Source organism: Maniola jurtina, chromosome 20 (genome assembly GCF_905333055.1).
Source record: "Maniola jurtina chromosome 20, ilManJurt1.1, whole genome shotgun sequence".
Classification (NCBI taxonomy): domain Eukaryota; kingdom Metazoa; phylum Arthropoda; class Insecta; order Lepidoptera; family Nymphalidae; genus Maniola; species Maniola jurtina.
In genome coordinates, this window is record NC_060048.1 from 1263697 (window position 1) to 1286841 (window position 23145).

Genomic DNA, 23145 nt, shown 5'->3' on the forward strand with positions numbered 1-23145 from the left:
TCGTCAACTAACTAAATTTTCACGAGCCTAAGTCGGCAAGCGCACTCCACCTAAGCTGCATCATCACCTACTAATACACCTACATAATTAAAGAATAATAAAAGTAAAAATTTCACACTAAGCTCACTGGTTAGCCCGCTAACCGCTTCAGCTTTCAATAGATGCTTTATGTATATGATCAGCTAGAAATTGGCTCGAGCCTAAGTCAGTAAATTACTTAGCTTGCATGCTGCGTTAAATACAAGCTGGGTGCGAGCCAGAAGACTGCACCTGCTGGTGAAATGGCCGAATTTGTGGCACGTCATTTACATGTAGAGGGGGGAGAGTGCTTGATTTATTTACAACTAGCCGACCCGCCCTAAAGCAAGTATTAGCCGCCTTAAAGTATCTTTAAGACCTTTTATCTCGGGATTTTTAATAACCTTAATTTATTAATTATAGATTTTAATAACCCAAGCGGATGAAGTCGCGGTCATTAGCCAGTCTTCTATAAATCTATAAGAAAATTAAAACAAAACTAAAATGACTTTAAAATCGTGCAACAAACTTTGAGTAAGTATACACTCAAACTGAATTAAATGATTCTATTATCGAAACTACAAATAAACCTCATTTCAAAAGTTATATTTTGTGGAGTTATATAAAATGTTAGCAAAGTTCTCAATAAAAATAAGCATTACTTTGTACTCAAAGTTTTATTAAAAGCATTGAAAGTATTATCTTTTTGTAGAGCTTAAAAGTTAGAATCTTTAATAAAATGTTTAAAGAATTCATCGGATTTGCTACCATTAAAACAATTCCAGCTAGAATTGAATTCGTAACAGTAAAACGAAATTGTTATTTTAGTTTTCCACTTTGAAAATAGCTAATAGCGGACTTTCCTAGGCCACGCAACGGAACGAACGGAAGCCGGACAAGTGCGAGTTGAAGTCGCGTGGTGAGGGTTACGTACGATGAACATATAAGTTTGTACTGAAGAGGTTTAGGTTAACTAAGTATAAGCAAAGAACTAATTCAAACTGAGTTTGTTGTGGGCTCTTCTCAGAGTTCAGCGCGTTTGGAACCCTCGTAGCTTTAGTTTCAAGTTACGTAATTAATTATCACCACTATATTGTACAAATTTAACAGTTTCGACTATCAAAAGGAGTACAATTGTACCTACTTTGAATAAATGATTTTGATTTTGACATTTTGTCTGATGAATGAACTAGGTATCAAGTACAAGTAGGTCTCTTCTACAAATTATAATATGTACAATATATTCTTATAATATTATTAAAACTGGCTCTAACCCGGTGCGGGATAGCGCGGGTGACGTGCGAGTGTGCGGGGCGTCCCGCATTTGCCATGTCGACCTGTCGCGTACTAAAGGTATACATTTCTGTGTTTTAGGTTTTATTCCACAGTACTCTCCTTAAATAGATGGCTCATCCTTCTTACGTAACGTTACGACAAATTCTTTCATCGTAATGACAAAATTACTAATTAATTGAAGAATTAAAATAACCCGAGTGGCTCGCACAAAAAACAGTTCGAGGTAAATTGAAATCCTAAAAGAGCAACGCGAAAATGTTATTCTAGTAATCATTTAGGAAATTAATTTGTTTCCCGTGAATTGATATTTCAAATGCGCTTATACTTAAGTAGATAGAATACTTTGCCAGTGAGGACAGCGTGAATGGGATTTGTTTCAATAGAATATAGAATTATAGAAGTATAATATTATACTCGTAGGAGAGGTTTGGTGTAGTCAAAGCAGAAAGTCGTGGGTAGTTACAATATAAATCGGGCCGAAATCCAATCTTGGATGAACACAAGGCTTATTACTAACAACGCAAGAAAATATAAAATCTAGGTTTAAACTCTTAGATTTATGAGATTAAAACAATAAACTTTTGGATTGCGAGCAAGCAATCAATTTTATTTGCATCACCAGGACGGTATAGCAGAGGTCGCGTTGGAGATTGTCTATTCGAAAAGTTTGGGGTAGTTTTGCCAAGTTAAAGCTAACTTGTGGCGGTCTTTCCTACTTCCAACCTCGGCTTTTACATAATGTTTGGAATCCTTTAAATGACCAATAATATTTTGACACAGTGGTGTGGATGTGGTGGTAGATGCGGGCTATGTTGTGGATCTCTCTGAGGGACAAAATCCGTAACGAGGAAATCCTTGGGAGAACCAGAGTGACCGATATAGCTCAACGAATTAGCCAGCTGAAGTGGCAGTGGGCTAGGTCACGTCTACCGCAGAACTGATGGCCGCTGCCCGCTGGGGCAGACGTGTTCTGGAGTGGAGACCGCGTATCAGCAAGTGCGGTGTGGGACAACCTCCAACTCGCTGGACTGACGATCTCAAGAATATAGCCGGAAGTGGGTGGATGAGGAAGGCGGAGGATCGTGTGTGGTGGCGCACTCTTGGGAAGGCCTATGTCCAGCAGTGGACGCAAACAGGTTGATTGATTGATTGACACTGGGGTGAGTCCCGAATTCGATTTGTGGCAGAGGCAATTTGAGAATTTATATCTCTATTGTTTCTGATAAGATTTGGTAGAAGTTTTCGACTGTGGCTGGTCAGCTCCCCTATCGGCAAAGCTGTACCATCAAGTGATTTTGTGTCCTGGTCACAGATAACTCGTAGAAATCGATTTGGGTTTAGTAAAATTACCGTACCTTTTTCAAGTTAACCCGCTTCCATATTAGACTGCACTCACTTTACTTATCGGAAAGTTTGAGATAGTCTAGCCAAGTTAAAGCTAACTTGTGGCGGTCTTTGGCATTAGTTTCAACCTCGCCTATTACACAATCTTTAGACCGAGTCGGCAAACGGTCCGACCGCCATATTCACGTAAGTTAGCCGCCACATATTATATTATTCTAAAGAGGTGGATTATCTTGTAGATGGTTGATAACTTTGTGTAGTACAGTACATTACGTGTAATTAAATGCCCTTCTATAGGGAGACTTTCGAGAGTCTGGCATTAATTCCAACCTTGGCTTTTACACAATTTAATTTTATTTTATTCAGATACAAGTTAGCACAGTAGGCTGCAATCTCACCTGATGGTAAGTGATGATGCAGTCTAAGATAGAAGCGGGCTAACCTGGAAGGGGTATGGCAGTTTTTACTCCTTTAGTTTCTACACGGCATCGCGCCAGAACGTTAAATCGCTTTGCCAGTAGGATGGTAAGTAGGTACGGCTGAAGATGAACATGTAGGTATACTACCACAATGTTACTGTAGTTAAGTGCCCTTCTATAGAAAGCTTTTTGAGGGTAGTCAGGAAGTCAAAGCTAACTTGTGGTGGCCCTTGGCATTAGTTCCAAGATCGGTTTTTACACAATCTTTAGCCGAACGTCAAACGGTCCGACCACCGTATTCACGTATCTTAGCCGCCACATACTAGAATATCTAAGTAACTTTGCCCTTTTAGCTCACACACAAAATATTGTTCTTTGTATTTTCTAGTTTCAAGTTTAGTTGTTATTTTGTAGTAATAACATCAATTGTATTTTTTATTTATTTTTATTCTTTATTGTGACTTTGTTGCGCTGAATAAACTTTTATTTATTTATTTTTATTTGAGCTGCACTTATATAACTATCCTGGAAAAAGGGTACTTAAGTGCACACAAGTTCACTTAAGTAGACTTCAATAGGGTGCTTACTATTTTGAAAGCGACCAAACCAATGAAGCAAAAACTAATACTATTAGATATAAAGAAGTTCGGTCTACGGAACCACTGGTTTTTCTCGGTTGAAATGGCATTCCGCACGACCAACTTAGGTAGTTTCTTTTGACGATTCAAAAGCACTCGCAATATGTTATTTGAATAGAAAATATTTAAATTTTTAGGGTTCCGTTCCCGAAGTGTATCAAAGGGACTCTATTATTAAGCCTCCGCTGTCGGTTCATCTGAGTTTGTCTGTTTGTCAGCGGGCTCAATCTCATGAACTGTAATTTTTTTAACTCAGATACAAGTAAGCCATTGACTGCAATCTCCCTTGATGGTAAGTGATGATACAGTATGTAATAAGTAGAGAGTTGAAATTTTCGCAGACTGCATATTTCTTTTGCAAATTCAAATGATAAAAGTTTCAAAATGGCCACCATGCATGTGGACGGACAGCAGAGGTTTAGTAAAAAGGGTCCCGTTAGCATTCTTCATGTGCGGAACCCTTACATCTACAAATTCTGGTAACCCACCTTCAATATCCAGTCCTCAGTGTGTGGGTTGTGGACACTGATGAACCTCTGGTCGGACGTGTAGGTCATCCTGCCCGAGGTCAAGAGGTGGATGTCTCGATGCCTTATCCATGATACCTGCAGAAACAAGAGAACAATTTGGCATATTTTGTACTGTTCTGTACCTTAAAAAGAAAAAAGAAACTCTTATAAAATCACTTTGTTGTCTGTCTGTCTGTTTGTCTGTCTGTCCGTCTGTCATGAAAGCCTATAGGGTACTTCCCGTTGACCTAGAATAATGAAATTTGGCAGGTAGGTAGGTCTTATAGCAAAAATAAATGAAAAAATCTGAAAACCGTGTATTTGTGGTAACATCATTAAAAGAAAAATTAAAATTTGCTCGTGAACGAATACAATTAGTAGGTATCTTCAATTTTTAAAGTATGATACCAAGTGGGGTATCATATGAAAGGGCTTCACCTGTAAATTCTAAAACTGATTTTTATTTATTTCTATACGTAATAGTTTTTGATTTATCGTGCGAAATGACGAAACAATTTCTCGAGTACGGAACCCTCGGTGCGCGAGTCTGACTCGCACTTGGTCAGGTTTGTTACTACAGTCCAAGAACCTATTTTCTCATTTAAGCATGTTTCGCGCGTAAATGTTGATTGGGACATGAGCTTGCTCGATTTGGAGCCACCATGGAGAGTGCCCTTAAACTACATTATCGGCCTTCTTATCTCGGCAAATATAATATTATACCTATTTATTTCTTTATTTTTCCATAGCCAATAATAATAAATATCTAGTCAAGAGATATTAAGGATTACGGCTCTAAATCCCATAAGTAGAGGTCACTCTTTCATCTTCAAACAGATTATGGGGTACCTTTTATTAGCTACACAGAAAATTTATCATAACATTTTAAGTGCCTTGGATAATCTAGTAATCCAGTTCTGAGTCGCTTTTTGTGGTACTTGATTTATTAACGAAGCTTTTTCGTGATTTACGCCGAGGGATTATAATCAGGGTTGGAAGAAATCAGTTTAAAAATATTTTTTATAAACATGTTTACAACTGGTTTACTTAAAATTGAAAGCATTAGGTAAAAATACTTGTTTTGAGCATGTGTCTAAATAAATAAAAGGAAAAGTTGACTGACTAATTGATTGATCTATTAACTTAACGCACAGCTTTAACGAATGGATGGATCGGGCTGAAATGTGGTATGCAGATAGTTATTAGGTATGACGCTAAAAAGGATTTTTAGAAAGGATCAAATCATCAAATCAAAATAATTTTATTGAATTAAACTTTTACAACTACTTTTGAATTGCTTAAACATGTATGTTGTTTAAAACAATGGTTAAGTATGTGTTTCTTTTATATCACCGACGCACGCAATTGGGTGTTATAAGCTTAATACATTATTATATTTATGTGTCTATGTATCTATTTATCTGTATATATCTATGACATTGTATAGTAGTGCTCAAACGCATGGAGCGATTCTATAGGGTCAATGAAATTAGCAACGCCGTTTTTTCTTGAATTTTGGTGGACTTTTTACTACTATGTTTTTCAAATTTGAACTATGGGTTGTTGTTCTTCTAGTTATCGTATAAGATCTTTTTAACGCCATCAATAAATAGCTTATAACCTAATGAGAATACGTGTTTAAATTTGGATGGCACCGAAATGGTAAAAACTATCCACCGAAATTAAAATCCACCATCTAATGTGGTTTCTTTTATTCAAACGCCCATAATGTCATTAAGTAACAAATTCACGTATAGATACAAAGCAACAGGAACAAGCCAGTTTTAATTGAATTATTAAATAGACGAAGCTCCATAAAAGCTAGCTAAAATTAATATAAATATTTAGACACCGTAGTAATTGGCGCCCTACAAAGACCTATTGAATTCATTTCAGTGTTTGAATAAAACATTTTCTCTTTCAATTAAGAGCCGCTCGAGCAATCTGAGGATGTACTCAGCAAACAAATGAATAAAACATTTAAAAACACTCTTGCTTTGTTTCAGACACTGAAAACTGTGAAATGTGTTATTTTTTTATTATTAATTTGACTGTACCTTACTCGATGCTTTAATAATATGAGATAGGCATCTATAATATATTTATCTTACTCTATCCTATGGCATGGCATATAGATCGAAAAACCGATAGATGTTTTAAGGTCCCAACTCCCAAAGTGCTAGAATGGCAACCTCGCACTGGAAAGTACAGCGTTGAAAGCTGCTAAGTCTATGTCCTTGTACTCATTTACACATGTTACTGTTACTGTAACATAGTAACAGTAACATTGATACTACACTTACTGTTCTTTTCATACAGTCATGAATTCTACAGTTTAACTGTCTTTCCGACCAGCGTTGATAAAGTAAGACAATTATGACCCCACTGATTAAAGTCCTAAATTTTCTCATCTTTTTTGTATTCAATTTATTTGCTGCGACAGATAAATACAAACACACGACAAACATGACAAATAAATAATATCAGTAACACTGATACTACACTAACCGTTCTGCAGTTCAACTGTGCGGGCATGCCAAAGCACTCACTTATACTAAACTTTGTTTCACTAGTAACAGTAATAGTAACAGTAACATTGATACTACACTAACCTTTCTCCGGTTAAACTGTGAGGGTATGCCAAAGTGCTCATCTATACTAAACTTTATTCCACTAGTAACAGTAGTAGTAACAGTAACGTTGATACTGCACTTACCGTTCTGTTCCCAAAATCGTAAACCCTGCAGTTCAACTATGCGGACATGCCAAACTAACTACTCACTTATATTTTATGTTACTAGTAACAGTAATAGTAACAGTAACATTGATACTGAACTTACTGTTCTGTTCCCAAGATCGTGAACCCTGCAGTTCAGCTGTGCGGTCTTCCCAACCAGCGCTGTAACGTTTCTGGAGTACGCCAGATCGAAATGTGGTCCTCGCTGCGTGACTCCTAAGTCTACGTCCGTGTACTCTATCTCTTGGCCTCCGTCCACTCCATTTGTGTTGTCTGTGCAACCTGGCAAAGATAAAAAAAAATTATTCCTCTACTAACTGACACCCACTTTGTCAACGTGGATTTAGGTTTTTCAAAATCTCGTTAGTACTCTTTAATTTTTCGGGATAAAAAGTAGCCTATGTCTTAATCTAGGGTATAATCTATTTCCATTCCTAATTTCAGTCAAATCTGTTCAGTAGTTTTTGCGTAAAATTGTAACAAACATACACACATATGTATACAAATGCTTCACCTTTATAATATTAGTGTGATATGTTGGCACATGATGGTAAGTGATGATGTAGTCTAAGATGGAGGCGGGCTAACTTGGAAGGGGTGTGGCGATTGTTATTACACCTTAAGTATCGGTTTCTCTTTCTACACGGCATCGTACCGGAACGCTAAATTGCTTGGTGGCACGGTTTTGTCGGTAGAGTGGTAATGGTCACTAGCCATGTCTCTCACCAGACCACAACCAATTTAGGATTTATTCCCAAATGGCCCCTGCCGGGGATCGATCCTAGGACCTTCCATTTATACGACCACAGCGTACCACTGCGCCTGCGCCAAGAAAAGTATTTGGCCATGGTCTACCACGCTGGACAAGTGCAGATTGGCAGACTTCACACAGCTTTGACAACATTATAGAGAACACTTAGGCATACAGGTTTTCTTATGATGTTTTCCTTCACCAAGTGATATAAATTATTTACTACTAGAGGATGCCCGCGACTTCGTCCGCGTGGATTTAGGTTTTTTAAAGATCCCGTGGGAACTCTTTGATTTTCCGGGATAAAAAGTGGCCTATGTCCGTCCCCGGGATATAAGCTAACCCTGTACCAAATTTCGTCAGAATCGATTAAACTATTGGGCCGTGAAAAGGTAGCAGACAGACAGACAGACAGACAGACACACTTTCGCATTTATAATATTAATTATGGATTATGGATAGCACATATTATCAACAAGTAGGTGACTTAAAAGCATTGATGTTGGAAGAGCCGCGAGTAAAAGCAGGGATGTAGGAAATAATAATTCTGAAAGTTAGAGGGATAGCAATTTAAATATCGAATGAGTGACATTTATGTCAAAGAGATCTACCCTTTTGAGAATAGGATTTGAAGCATTTGAAGCGGCGATGGCGCGCAGCGGCCATTCGTTCAGATCTCGGATTTATACCGATTGAATAACGTTGTGGAAAATATTACCAGATTTACGTGTTCATTTCGATAAATCCTAGATTTGAAAATGACGTAGGATTTAACTAGTAGCTTCTTTTATGGGAAAAAGTATACCGTTTCACCAAGACGGCTCGTGAGATACCTAGGGCGCACCCGTGATTAAAAATACATAATTACCCTAGAAGACCATAAACTTGGCCACCATAATCAGATTTGACTCACTTATCAAACTTCAAACACCAAGTACTTGAAGCCTTTCAACTTGGCTTTTGTCTTGCCAAGTAAAGCGCCTTACAACAGTGAAATTCGCTGAATTACAAGAAGGGACCTAGTTGGCTACAAGCTTCAGCGTCCGTTCGTCGGAGGATGTATGTCTCGCATGAATCACCCGCCACAATAGCTGTCTCCGACTGAATGCGTCCGTAATGTTCTGCGAGACAAAACTCCTTTATCAAAACATCCTTCGTGGAATTGCTGAAAGTTTGACCTGATATGTCGTTTAAGAGCTGTGCCAATCTGCTAAGTTAGCTTCGTGACCCCAATATGACATATCAATGTGGTTATTGGTCATTTTTATTCCTCTTTATATGTATATTCGGACTATCTTTGTATTTTAGAACGAAGGAGACATTTTTCCTTATGTTTCTCTTAACCTAAGATATATAGTTTCGTGTATTGCGTCATTTATAGACAATATTTAGAGCCAGATGGGTATAATCTTGCGTCCGTTCGTCGCAAGATGTATGTCTCGCATGAATCACTCGCCACAATAGCTGTCTCCGACTGAATGCGTCCGTAATGTTCTGCGAGACAAAACTCCTTTATCAAAACATCCTTCGTGGAGTTGCTGAAAGTTTGACCTGATATGTCGTTTAAGAGCTGTGCCAATCTGCTAAGTTAGCTTCGTGACCCCAATATGACATTATATCAATGTGGTTATTGGTCATTTTTGTTCCTCTTTATATGTACATTTGGACTATCTTTGTATTTTAGAATGAAGGAGACATTTTTCCTTATGTTTCTCTTAACATAAGATATATAGTTTTCTGTATTGCGTCATTTATAGACAATGTTTAGAGCCAGATGGGTATAATCTTGCGTCCGTTCGTCGGAGGATGTATGTCTCGCATGAATCACCCGCCACAATAGCTGTCTCCGACTGAATGCGCCCGTAATGTTCTGCGAGACAAAACTCCTTTATCAAAACATCCTTCGTAGAACGTTGTAAATTGCTGAAAGTTTGATCTGATATTATGTGGTTTAAGAGCTGACGCAGTTCCTCTAGTTATATGAAGCCAATGTGACATGAAATCTATGTATGTAGTAATTAGTGGTAGTAATTAGGACTTGGCCATATAGACCACGCTGGCCAAGTGCGGATTGGCAGACTTCACACAACTTTGAGGTCATTACAGAGAACTCTCAGGCATGGAGGTTCATCACGATATTTTCTTACACTGTCAAAACAAGTGATATATTTTATTTGCATAAAAAGCAAATAACTTCGAAAAATTAGAGGTATCTAACGGAGTGATAGTCCCCGACCTCCGGAAAAGAAGGTCGACATCTTTACCACTAGGCTACCACAGTATCTTTTTATATTATGTGTAGTTTAAGTAAATAGGTTCTGTTGATAATATCTAAGAATAAAATAAATAAATTATAAGTAAACAATAAAATATGTATTAAAGCAGAAGCGCTTTTTGAACAAGTGTAAATAAAAAATTTATAACACCCCCGACAAGTGAAAGTTACAGTAACTGGAAAAGAGATGATAACTTTCAAACGGCTGAACCGATTTTCTTGGATAATAGCTAAGAACACTCTCGATCAAGCCACCTTTCAAACAAAAAAAAAACTAAATTAAAATCGGTTCATTAGTTTAGGAGCTACGATGCCACAGACAGATACACAGATACACACGTCAAACTTATAACACCCCTATTTTGGGTCAGGGGTTAATCAAAACGGGAGCGCTTTTTAACCGACTTCCAAAAAAGGAGGAGGTTCTCAATTCGTCGGTTTTTTTTTTTTGAAAAATCATTCAATTTTGTCACGCAAGCGGCATACAAAATGTTCTAAGTGTGGTAAGTACACATTGACTATTAAAATTCAGAGGGTGAATGTTATGAATTCAAAAACCCGCAGCCGTAACGAAAAAATATGATTTATCTAAAGTATTATAAAATATTATTCAGGCGAAAAAATCTAATTTCAGTCTTTGAAATTGGTTTTGGTAGGTATAAAAAGTTGTTTGAGTAAGTAAGGCGACATTGTTAGCAAGAAATTTTTCGAAACTAAATTGAGATTACTAAAAAATACCTTTGTAAAAAACAACAAAAGAACGTAAACGATCAGACATTTAAATTTGACACTGAAGTCACTTTATGTTACAAGTTTTTTTTTTCTCTCTCGTCTGGCTTTACACTAATTAGCCAATGTCAAGTTTGTAGTTATTTACAAGTTAGGGAAACTATATGTATAAGTATGGACTTCGTCTGTGCCGGCGCCCGCCGACATACACGCGGCGCCCCTTTAGAGCGCTTCCCAGTCAGTTCCACCACCAATAAACACCAGCAGAACACAAAAACCGGCCACTTCTACCAAAAAAACACTCCAAAAAGGCACAACACGTGCGCCAGCAATCGCCACCACAGACGAAGTCCTGTTACAAGTTGTATAGGTACTCAGATAATATTATCTTCTTTTTATGGTTCCGTACCTCCAAAAGGATCCCTTATAGGATCACTATGTTCTCCGTCTGTCTGTCGAATCTGTCCAGAAAATCTATATGTAGGTACTTCCCGTTGACCAAGAATCATGAAATTTGGCAGGTAGGTAGGTCTTAGAGAAAAATTAAAGGAAAAGATCCTGAAACCGTAATTTGTGGTTGCATAAAAAAAAAATTCAAATGTGTTCACGAAAAATTCCTTCAGGCCAAAAAAAAGGGGAAAATTCTGAGTTCATAAATGTAAATGTACTACAACATTAAAATATACCAAGCGACAGAAAAACAATTTTGCTATAATATTTCAGTGTTTATTAAGACGATCGCAGTCGGGTTTTAGTTTTCAACTAAACGTCAACTAACTGTCACGTCCTCAATTTTTGTGCTATCATTCACAACCTATGACATGCCATGATGTCGTAGTAATAACATGACACCTTTATGACACGCAGAATACGAAGATCTCGTATCATACGAAGCCTCACCTCCGACTAGCCGTTAAGATGACACTTCATTTATCAAAATGTCACAAGGGAATAGGTGTCCAAAACATACACAACCATACATAGACTGAAACATAATCCTGTATTATCTAGTCCTACGAGTAATTCCTAAACATTAAAAACGAAGCAATATAATTGCTTTAGCGGTGAAATAAAACACCGTGAGAAAATCTGTAAGCTTGACAGTTAGATATAATGTACCTATGGCAGTTTTTATTAAAGCCATACCCCTTTGGATTCTACACGGCATCGTACCGTAACGCTAAATCGCTTGGCGGCACGACTTTGCCGGTAGGGTGGTAACTAGCCACGGCCGAAGCGTCCCACCAGACCAGACCAGAGATTTACAAATTATGAAATTCCAAACCCCTGCTGAGAATCGAACCTGGGACTTCCCAAAGACCACAGCGCTTACTTCTGCGCCAGGAAGGTCAGAGGTCAATCTAAGGTTGATATCGAAATTAAGAACCATTTTCTCAAATCGACAGACGATTGGCATGATCCAAATCGCTCATGCAGATCCCGTTAAGCATCCGAATGCTTATTTATTTGAATTGGAGGCATTCCAATTTATTACCAACAAAAGATTGTATACGTATCCCAGATTTCTTTCCAGCCATTCTCTATTGTTGGTTCCTTAAATTTCGAAAATCCATCGTCCCATGTAATTTCCGCTTCAACTAATACATTTTCCATTTAGATTTAGACAGCTATTATTTGGAAGGCATTTCTTTTAGGGTTCCGTTACTCGAAAGGAAATAATCAGTCGACTCCGAAACGGAGCAAAGGAAAACAGTGTAACCAAAGGTGTAACACGCTAGGCCGGTCACGGGACACGGTGAAAAATCTCTAACAGTATCATCATGATCAACCCATCACCGGCCCACTACTGAGCACGGATCTGCCATGCTGGCCCAGTGCGGATGGGCAGACTTCACGCACCTTTGAGAATTTTATCTGGAACTCTCAGACATGCAGGCTTCCTTACGATATTTTCCTTTGAAAACGTGATATATTATGTAATAAAATATAGTTATATTCATATTAAATTGCGTATAAAATCCATTCTCGTTGATGACTAAGACAGAAGATACAAAACTCATGAGAATAAAACAGATAGCTGCATGAATTTACGCTCATGTAACATATATACTTTTTACATCTATATAACAACTGGTAGAGATAGATTAGAGTTAAAATGTAATTAGCTACGGAATCTTTTAACCAGACTCCGACTCGCGCTTGGCCAGTTTATTTCAGTTTATTTTTCATTATGTATCGGGGAGAATACGCCATAATGTCGAGGAATAGAATTTCATCTTGATTAAAGTGGCCACTGTGTAATCCTGAGGCTTTCAGGGTTTTAAAGCTATCATTTCTCCCGGAGATGCCTTTCATTAAGTTGTATTTTTTTTAAGTCTGTGACTTATTCACTCTCGGCTACTTAAATGAAGAGCTTTCAGTATTATTCCTGCCTCTCTTTTTTTATTTACAGGGTTCCGTACAAAGGGTGCCAACTGCCAATGAAATCCTATTACTAAGACTCCGCTGTCCATCCATCTGGCTGTCAGATTGTTGTATCTCATGAATCGTACCTAATAGGTAGAGAGTTGAAATTTAAAAAAAATGTGTATTTCTATTGCTGCTATAATAATAAAAAATTTCAAAATGGTCGCCATGCAAATTTAAATAAAATAAAAAGTGCTTAGTGATAGATCTTGTATGATGGTACGGAACCCTTCGTGTGTGAATGTGATTCATACTTCACTGTTTTTTTGTCTTAGTATCGTTAACTTGGAGTGGTGGCAGGAACTTTTGTTTGATTTATACGACGCAAGAAATGTTTATTCTTTTAGTTTTCCTATTTGTCTTTCGAAGATTTTCCTACTGTCTATACCTAAACTATACTTTAGCTGAGATTACGAATGAGATCTTTGGCCTATTAAAAACCGGCCAAGGGTTCCGTACTGGGTTTTCTTCCGACATTTTGCACGATAAATAAAAACTATTATGCATAAAAATAAATAAAAATCTATTTTAGAATGTACAGATAAAGCCCTTTCATATGTTACCCCACATGGTATAGTTATTTTACTTTGAAAACAACAGATCGACGTGATTTTTCCCATGAGTAGATATAGTTAAAGACCTGCCCGGCTAGCCTGGGCAACAGATAAAAATTATATCCCCCGATTATATCCACTGATGTCATAGAAATCAGTGGATATAATCGGGGATATAATTTTTATCTACTGCCCGTGCTAGCCGGGTAGGAGAGTGACATAGGCTATTTTATATCCAAAAAAAAATCAAAGAGTTCCCAGGGTATTTTTAAAAACATTAATTCACGCGGACTAAGTCGCGGGCATCAGCTAGTACCTACGAACATGGTTTAAAAATATTGCGGCCTGTTGCCAGGGTTGTTTTCACAAAACGAAGACCTAGGCTATTTCATTAATTAAGAATAATTGATTTAGTCAAAGGCTACATTTCAATAACGAATTGAAACGAATTTAATGAGTTTTCTCGATCTAACTTTTGTGATTTATTAAAAGAGTTGCTTTGATACTATTTTATAGCAGTAAAGTTTTTAAGTAGGTACTTAGATACTTGAATGGCTCTAGAGATATCTCTAGTTAGTTAATAGGTCTGAGTGCAGCGAAACGCTAGTCTAAAAATTAAAAATAAATATTATACACAACTAGCTGATGTTCGCAACTTCGCCCGCGTGGATTTAGGTTTTTTTGAAATCCCGTGGGAACTCTTTGATTTTGATGAACCACAGGCAAAGATATTAGTTTCTAGAATATGTCTGCAAAATTTCATGGACTTTGGTTGCTTAATATTCAAATGAAATTGGAACTACGTTTGTATGGAGCGAGTGACGGAGAGACCCCTCTTAGCGCGCCGAATAGAAAAGCCATAAGTGGTTAGACCATTACCTTCGTGATTAAACTACATTACCAACAAACAAACACACTTTCACATTGATAATATGGGTACCTTTATTCAGAAAACGGACTTGATTCCAAGTTGTGCTTATCTTGTCCTTTCCTTTTGAAATGTCGGAGACAATATGAACAACGGAGGTTAGTTCTAAAATAGTCTTTGTCGTTAATCTAGATTAACAATTAAATCCAGATAGTTTGATCTAGATTCTAGGGCTATGTTATAATATTATAATAGTCTTTGTTATATTGTGGTCGGCTCTAGGGATGTCACTTACACATAATTAGTTGATACAGGTTATTATAACGGTTAAAGGATTAGTTAACTCACCCGTGCGACTGACGAGAGCTAAAGCACCGAGCGCGCCGAATAGAAAAGCCATCGTCATGGCTAGACCATGTGACTGTTCATAATCCCCCTTTAACGCTCAGCTACACCGTTATCCTCATCTGTGGACAAAAGTAAACCTTATTAATAGGGTATTAAGTCCGCTTTTGTTTGGTACACAGCAAGGGTAGGCTTGGGCAGGACGGGGCCTTTGTTACGTACGCAGTTCCTGTTTCAGATTAGTAGGCATGACTGCGCATATCATGTTTTTTTTGTAGACTGTTATTATTTACTAGAAAATGTATTTTAGAGGAGTGTATTGGTAGCGCACTCCATATGAACGAAAAATGATTCATTTTCCATGAATCAAATTACGACGACGACAGGATGAGAAGTACTCTCAAACTAGCTGATGCCCGCGACTTCGTTCGCGTGGATATAGGTTTATTAAAATATAGCGTGGGAACTCTTTAATTTTCCGGGATAAAAAGTAGCCTATGTGCTAATCCAGGGTATAATCTATCTCCATTCCAAATTTCAGCCCAATCCGTCCAGTAGTTTTTGCGTGAAGGAGTAACAAACATACACACACAAATACACACAAACTTTCGCCTTAAAAATATTAGTGTGGTACTCTCTCAATTTATGATTTTAACTGACATTCCTTGTTTTTCCCGCGTGGTCTTCACGTCTTGTGTGTCAGCGTTTCTGTGAGGAGCCCTTTGATAAACTGCAGTCCGACACTGGACGCAACTCTTAACAGGGCTCTCTTCATCACTTACTTCATACAATCGTAGCCCCAATTTCATTTGAATATTAAGCAACCAAAGTCCATGAAATTTTGCAGACATATTCTAGAAACTAATATGAGTGCCTGTGGTGTTTTAGATTTTATAAATTCAAAAATTCAAATTCAAATTATTTTTATTCAAGTAAACTTTTACAAGTGCTTTTGAATCGTCAAAATAATCTACCACTGGTTCGGAATGCTGTTCCTACCGAGAAGAACCAGCAAGAAACTCGGCGGTTGCTCTTTTCAAATGTACAATTTACAATAATATGCCATACTGTATACAAGCAATTGCAGCACCGTGTATTGCTGGAGCGAGTCAAATCCAAGCTTTTTTGTCATTTACATAATCTTCGATTGTAAAATATGTAGTTAAAAATATGTAGTTTTAAAATTACAGCTGCTCAAAGATTGGTATGTGAGTTTTTAAGACCGCGTAACTTTGAAACCGAATATTTTAACGGAAATCTGGAAAACCACAGGCACAGTTCCCGGAACGTTTCTACAAAATTCCATTGAGTATCATTGGTTAGTATGAGAGACGAACTACGTTTGTATGCAGCGAGTGACGGAGAGACCCCTGTTAAAAAAACCTCGTGAAAACTTGTAGAAATAGTCTATCAAAAGGAACGGCAAATGGCAGTTAATCTATTTGCAATCGACTTGTCTATTACAATGTACCTACTGCAGTGGAATCAAGATTGCAGCTCAGATTTTTAAATCGAAAAAGGGAAATTAAATTTTAAACCCAATTGACGGTTGGATTTTTCTCTTTCTATTCTTTTCTTTCGTTTTTGAATTCAATTTCAATGTTGGTTCTTTCGCTGGGCTACTTTCACAGTTGATTCATTTGCCTAGTTTTGAACTGAAAAACGTCGAGAATTTCTCTTCTCTACAATATAATAAAACCAGTCAAGTGTGAGTCGGACTCGCACTCGAAGGATTCCGTATGTCATCGTTTAGGATATAACATTAAGTATGTAATTTTTTATTCGCAACATGGTAATTTTTTTACTTCGCCATCTTAGTTTTTAACCCCCAACCCAAAAAGAGGGGTGTTATAAGTTTGACGTGTGTATCTATGTATCTGTCTGTGGCATCGTAGCTCCTAAACGAATGAACCGATTTTAATTTAGTTTTTTTTTTGTTTGAAAGGTGGAAGCCGATCGAGAGTGTTCTTAGCTATAATCGAAGAAAATCGGTTCAGCCGTTTGAAAGTTATCAGCTCTTTTCTAGTTTTCTTATAGAGGTTTTTGTGTCGGGGGTTTTTTAAATTTTGAGTTATTTATTATTTTGTTGTTAAAGAGACGATTATAGAACTGAAAATCTCAACTCTCTATCTACGATTCATGAAATACAGCCCGCTGACACAGCGCAGACGGACAGTGGAGGCCTAGCAATAGGGTCCCGTTGGCACCCTTTGGATACGGAACCCTAATAAAGTGACAACGATCCTCGTATAAAGAAATTCTACGATTAGAATAGTCAGTATCCAAGCGTTGAATTTTTCGCTCCATGAAATGTAAATTAAATTAATTTCTTTCGTTTCAAAATCAATTAGACTTTTTGCCTACATCGTCATCTTATCCAATATTTTTTTATTTTTAACCGACTTTAAAAAAGGAGATCTCAAGACGTCGGACTTTTTTTTAAATGTACATCCACCATGAATTAGTGTTTTCATCTTTCAAAGTAAGATTAGGTACTATACCAAGTGGGATATCATATGAAAGGGCTTTACCTGCACATTCTAAAACAGATTTCTATTTTTATGCATAATAGTTATAGATTTATCGTCAAAATGTAGAAAAAAAAACGACTGTAGAACCCTCGGTGCGCGAGTCTGACTCGCTCTTGGCTGGTTTTTTGTATGGATACAGTGAAAGACCTGGAGAGTGATATAATATAATAGGTTACTTTTTATCGCGTTAAATCAAAGAGTACGCGATTTAAAAAAACTTAATCCACGCGATCGAATCGCGGGCATTAGCTAATTTCAAATAAGGCAGTGTTTTTAAAACGCATAAGTACATGCATTTAGGACCAAACAATCACTTTCTCAAACTCTAAAAACTTCCTCAATGGGTTACAGGCTATTAAGCCAAGCAGTGCTTAAGCAAGAAGTCGTTTTAAAAACAAAACTTTGCACTACTTGTTTTCCCTAAGCTTGGCCGTAAGCCAGTCTTTAAGAGTTTGTATGGGTAATAGAAAGACGGGGATCCATTAGAAAGATTTCCGGAGAAAAGTGCGGATTAACTTGATGGGAACTGGGAACTCGGTCTTGTCTTGAACTTTGAACATTTTGTAACAAAATATTATTGGAAATATGTCACTGTTGCTTTTTGGCAACTTATTTAGTGTCGGTTTCTATTAAGAACATGTAAAAATGATTTCCTAGTGGTTCAGGAGTTTGACTCTGGGAACGCACCTCTAAAAACTCAAAATTATTTATTCAAAGTAGGTAGGTACTTCAGAATTAGAGCTTCAATAGCTCAACCGGTAAAGGAGTGGACTGAAAACCGAAAGGTCGACGACGGTTCAAACCCCGCTCGTTGCAGTATTGTCGTACCTACTCCTAGCACAAGCCTGACGCTTAGTTGGAGAGGAAAGGGGAATATTAGTCATTTAACATGGCTAATATTCTTCTTTTTTTCTTTTTTTTTATTCTTCTTTTTCTTCTATTTGTAATATGATAAAGTGGCGATAGTTAATTAACTTAATACTAAAGCTACGAGGGCTTCAAACGCGCACAGTTCTGAGAAGAAGCCCGCAACAAACTCAGCTGGGTATTCTTTTTGCTATCACTTCACAAAATCACTTAACTTATTAAACTCTAACTTTTCGGAGTTATGTGTGATTTAAGCAATTGAATGTAACCTCTTGAGGAAACCTGAACGCTTAAACTTTCACCATAATGTTCTCAAAAGTGTGTGTAAAATCCGCGCTTTGCCAGCAAGGGTGATTTTGACGTAAGTAAACCCTTCGCATTCTAAGTGAAGACCCATGCTCGAGGAAGATGGATAATTTTTTACTAACTAATTATACAAGTGGAAGTGGTAATCTAGGAAGGGTGTGGCAGTTATCATATTATTATTATTCCAAATCAGTTTTTTTTAAATAAAATATTGTGAACAAACGAACAGGCAGATATGAACATTTGCAGCACCAGAGGAACCGCCGATCCGTTGCCCGCCTTTCAGGAATTTGTGTCTAGCTCTAAATGTCATCGTACTGAAACGCTAATTCGCTTAGTAGCACGGCTTTACCGGGTGAGTCAACAGGCCATGGCCCACGCCTCCCACCAAACCAGGCCCAGTAAAAGATTCCCTAAAGGCATGTTGGGAATCGAACCCTGGACCTTCTATTTATAAGACCGCTGCTGAGTCAGAAGGGTAATTGAAGCTCAAAATAATTCCCTCCCAACTTTTATGAATTGCTTTTTATTTGGACAAAGTTTCCTGACAACAATTCTGTTTGCGGAGTTAAATTGAGAATGGAGTTTTAAAACGAAAACATTTTAAAAGCAAAATTCTAAAACGAGGTATTTACTGAACAATATCAATTTCTGCGCCTCATGGGACGAAATGTTTAATGAAAATTTCACGGTCTAACGCTTTATAAAAGGAATCTAATAACAGAAATAAGGTCTGCCAGAGAGAAAATTCCGTATCTTTCCATTGAAACTCGTGTAAAGATGTGTCCACACTATTAGGTTTAATCCACACTTTGCAGCCGTCCGAGCATGAAAGCGCATTCGGTCAAGTTTTACTCGTAAAGCCCTGGTTACATGGAACTTTACATAACAGCGAGTTGTAACAGCATTGAGTCAAAAGTTGTCACTAAAAATTGTAATTTCAGGAATTTTTTGAGGGTGCAGGTCATCAATATAATTCATTCTAATTTCTAATCAATTCTATGTTATGAATACAAAAGTGTGTCTGTTACCTTCTCACGGCCTATTTGCTTAACTGACTGATTTTCCTGGATATTTGCAGGAAAATCAAAGAGTTCCGATTTCAAAAATACATTTTTAAATTCAAAATGGCTGACATGGATGCCATTTTTGAGATAGTTAATACCTAATTTCGATATCCGACTATGGTCCGTTTTGAATTCCAAGACGATCACTCATTTGTGGAAATTCGAAATTTTCACTTCCTTCGCCTTTCGTGTCCAATTTTTTTTACAATAACAAGCAAAGAAAATTTATCAGATATAAAATTTTATATTATACAATCAATAATTTTTAACTTTGTAAAATATATTGTATATTGTACATTAGGTACAAGATGTTTTGGAATCTTTTATTTCATTTTGTCTACAGCTTCACTTACATTTTTGAAAGCGCTAACGAATTAACTAGCAACATAAACATTTATGTACAACTGGATGGTCTAATCATAATAATTGAGACACACATCTTTGGTGACTCAGTAACTCGCTCAGTGTAGACGAGACTTAACACAGAGTAAATACTGGACGCTGCGCTGGACCCGCATTACAGCACAAATTCTCAACAGCTTCTATTGAAAGACGTTGAACGTTTCAGCTCGTCCGTGAATTACACTGGTGAATCCGCTTAGGTGTGAATGAGCCTTTACAATGCAGCAGCAATTGGTATTTGGAACGGAATGTCACTTAACTTAGCCATACGCTATACAGATACTAGTTTATGTCCGCGACTTCGTCCGCGTGGTCTACACAAATTTTAAACCCCTATTTTGCGCCCTTAGGGGTTGAATTTCCAAAAATCCTTCCTTATCTGATGTCTACGTCATAATATCTGCATGCAAAATTTCAGTGCTATCCATCCAGTAGTTTGAGCCGTGCGTTGATACATTGGTCAGTTAGTCAGTCACCTTTTCCTTTTATTGCGGAGTTGCTTATGCCCGCGACTTCGTCCGCGTGGACCCCTATTTTACCCCCTTAGGGGTTGAATTTTCAAAAATCCTTTCTTAGTAGATGTCTACGTCATTATAGCTATCTGTATGCCAAACAGCCCGATCCGTCCTGTAATCGGAGCTGTGCGTTGATAAATCAGTCAGTCAGTCAGCTTTTCCTTTTATAATATACTAGCTGATGCCCGCAGCTACGCCCGCGTGAATTTAGGTTTTTAGAAATCCCGTGGGAACTCTTTAATTTTCCGGGATAAAAAGTAGCCTATGTGCTAATCCAGGATATTATCTATCTCCATTCCAAATTTCAGCCAAATCCGTCCAGTAGTTTTTGCGTGAAGGAGTAACAAACATACACACACACACACACACACACACACACATACAAACTTTCGCCTTTATAATATTAGTGTGATTTAGAGGGACTCTGAAAACTTGAAAAGGTAACACAGACAGACACACATTCGCCTTTATAATATTAGGGCGATTCACAATTAAGTAGTATAAGTAATAGGTATGGATTATATAATTGGAAGAAACTGTAATATACAACTTCAAATTATTATATTTTAAATAAAAATAATTATATAAATGAACTATTATATTCATTACTTAGTATCTACTTACGACATTGGTTTACACTTTTAAGTAATATGTACAACTTGTGTACTACACGTTATTTGACAAGAAGCTTTCAAGTATATTACTTTCAGGTTCACAATTCACATAGTGTGAACCAATATTTACTTAACAACTGGAAGATGCCCGCAACTTCATCCACGTAGTTTTAAAAATCCTTCGGGAACTCCGTAAACAGTAGCCTAGTCAGGGTATATTTTTGAAAATTCAACCCCTAAGGGGGTAAAATAGGGGGTTGAAATTAGTGTAGTCCACGTGGACTAAGTCGCGGGTATAAGCTATTATTATGAAAATGAAATTTTGAAGATCTGGTACATTTCATTCAAAACGGTACAAGTTACAACTGCAGTAAAGTTTTAATAGCTTTCATTCAGTTTATTATGCAATACGGTAATTTATCTATGTCAAAAATAAATTTTTCTCTGTGACTATTAAGTAGCGGTTCTTCCAAAATACATACAATCAACGTCAAATCATTATGACATCACCTGCCAGTATTTCATAAAAGCTCGCATATTAAGCGCGTGTTTTGACGTTTGATAAAAAGATACTGATTTGACTAGTTTATTACACCGAATTAAACCGTTTTGCTTACCAGCTCTTCAATCGCAAAATAATTTGAGCCGCGATAGCTCAACGGTTGAGGAGCGGACTGAATTCCAAAAGGTCGGCGGTTCAAACCCCACCCGTTGCACTATTGTCGTACCCACTCTTGACACAAGCTTTACGCTTAATTGGAGGGGAAAGGGGAGTATTAGTCATGATTAAAATGGCTAATATTCTTTATTAAAAAAAAAAATTAACTTGATCGCTAGATATATCCTGCCATGATAATAATGTTAATATGGTCGTTATTTATTTAAGCAATACCTAACATGTGTACATTCTATTCAATCTTATTATGTTATTCTAGCACAAACAAACTGTTTACGTGATATATTAGACACCTAATATTTACTTTCATCGTACATGCCAAGAATAATTATGTACTCAATTATATTATTTACCCAAACAACCAGTAATGTATTTGTACAATTAATTTTAACAAATCAAGTAGGAAACAAAATAATTTGTTATGACTACATAATACCACGTCGTCGTTTGCGTGGATTAAGTTTTTTAGAGTTCCGTAATTTCGAGTACCCGAAGTTACAAGTTCGTTCACACAGGCTGCGTAAGCGCAGACGTAGCGCGTACCATTTCGTTGTAATGTATGGAACTGTATGATACATGGCATACCGCTTGCGTGGCGTGAAAATTCACGTAGACGTAATGCGTACAGTTACGTTTATGGGTTCACGCGCGTCACTACGCACGTATCACGTGTATGTGCTGCATACGCAATTGGTGTGAATCGGCCATAAAAGTCGTTAGACCACGAAATAAGTCTAAAATCATAAGCTCATAGTGACGTGTGGAGACAAGATACTACTAACTGTAGACGTCTATCACACTAATATTATAAAGGCGAAAGTTTGTATGTGTGTGTGTGTGTGTGTGTATGTTTGTTACTCCTTCACGCAAAAACTACTAGACGGATTTGGCTGAAATTCGGAATGGAGATAGATAATATCCTGGATTAGCACATAGGCTACTTTTTATCCCGGAAAACCAAAGAGTTCCCACGGGATTTTGAAAAACCTAAATCCACGCGGACGAAGTCGCGGGCGTCAGCTAGTCGGTTAATAATGATGACAATGATGGTGAATAGTCGGTTGTTGTTACACCACTGAATCAGTTCAGTAATTCACTCAGTAAGATTCTTCGGTGCGGTTCTTGGGGGCGTATCTACGTTAACACTTCCGCCATTTGTGTGGAATACTAATGTGCTGATTTTAAACTTAATTGCTACGAGAAACAACGAGTAAATACTAATAATTACAAAGAGGTATTTGTTTTCAGTAAATTTTT

At 37.3% G+C, this 23145-nt stretch overlaps 1 protein-coding gene across 1 annotated transcript in view; it reads right to left on the reverse strand.

Moving 5' to 3' along the window:
* Nucleotides 1-23145, reverse strand: part of LOC123875995 (zwei Ig domain protein zig-8-like) — a 217336-nt gene that overhangs the window by 11250 nt on the left and 182941 nt on the right. The window contains exons 3-5 of the mRNA XM_045922132.1: nt 14914-15032; nt 7065-7243; nt 4204-4320 (exon numbers count right to left, since the gene is read on the reverse strand). Coding sequence (XP_045778088.1) covers nt 4204-4320; nt 7065-7243; nt 14914-14971 — 354 coding nt within the window. The 5' untranslated portion in view covers nt 14972-15032. The remainder of the gene's footprint in view (nt 1-4203; nt 4321-7064; nt 7244-14913; nt 15033-23145) is intronic.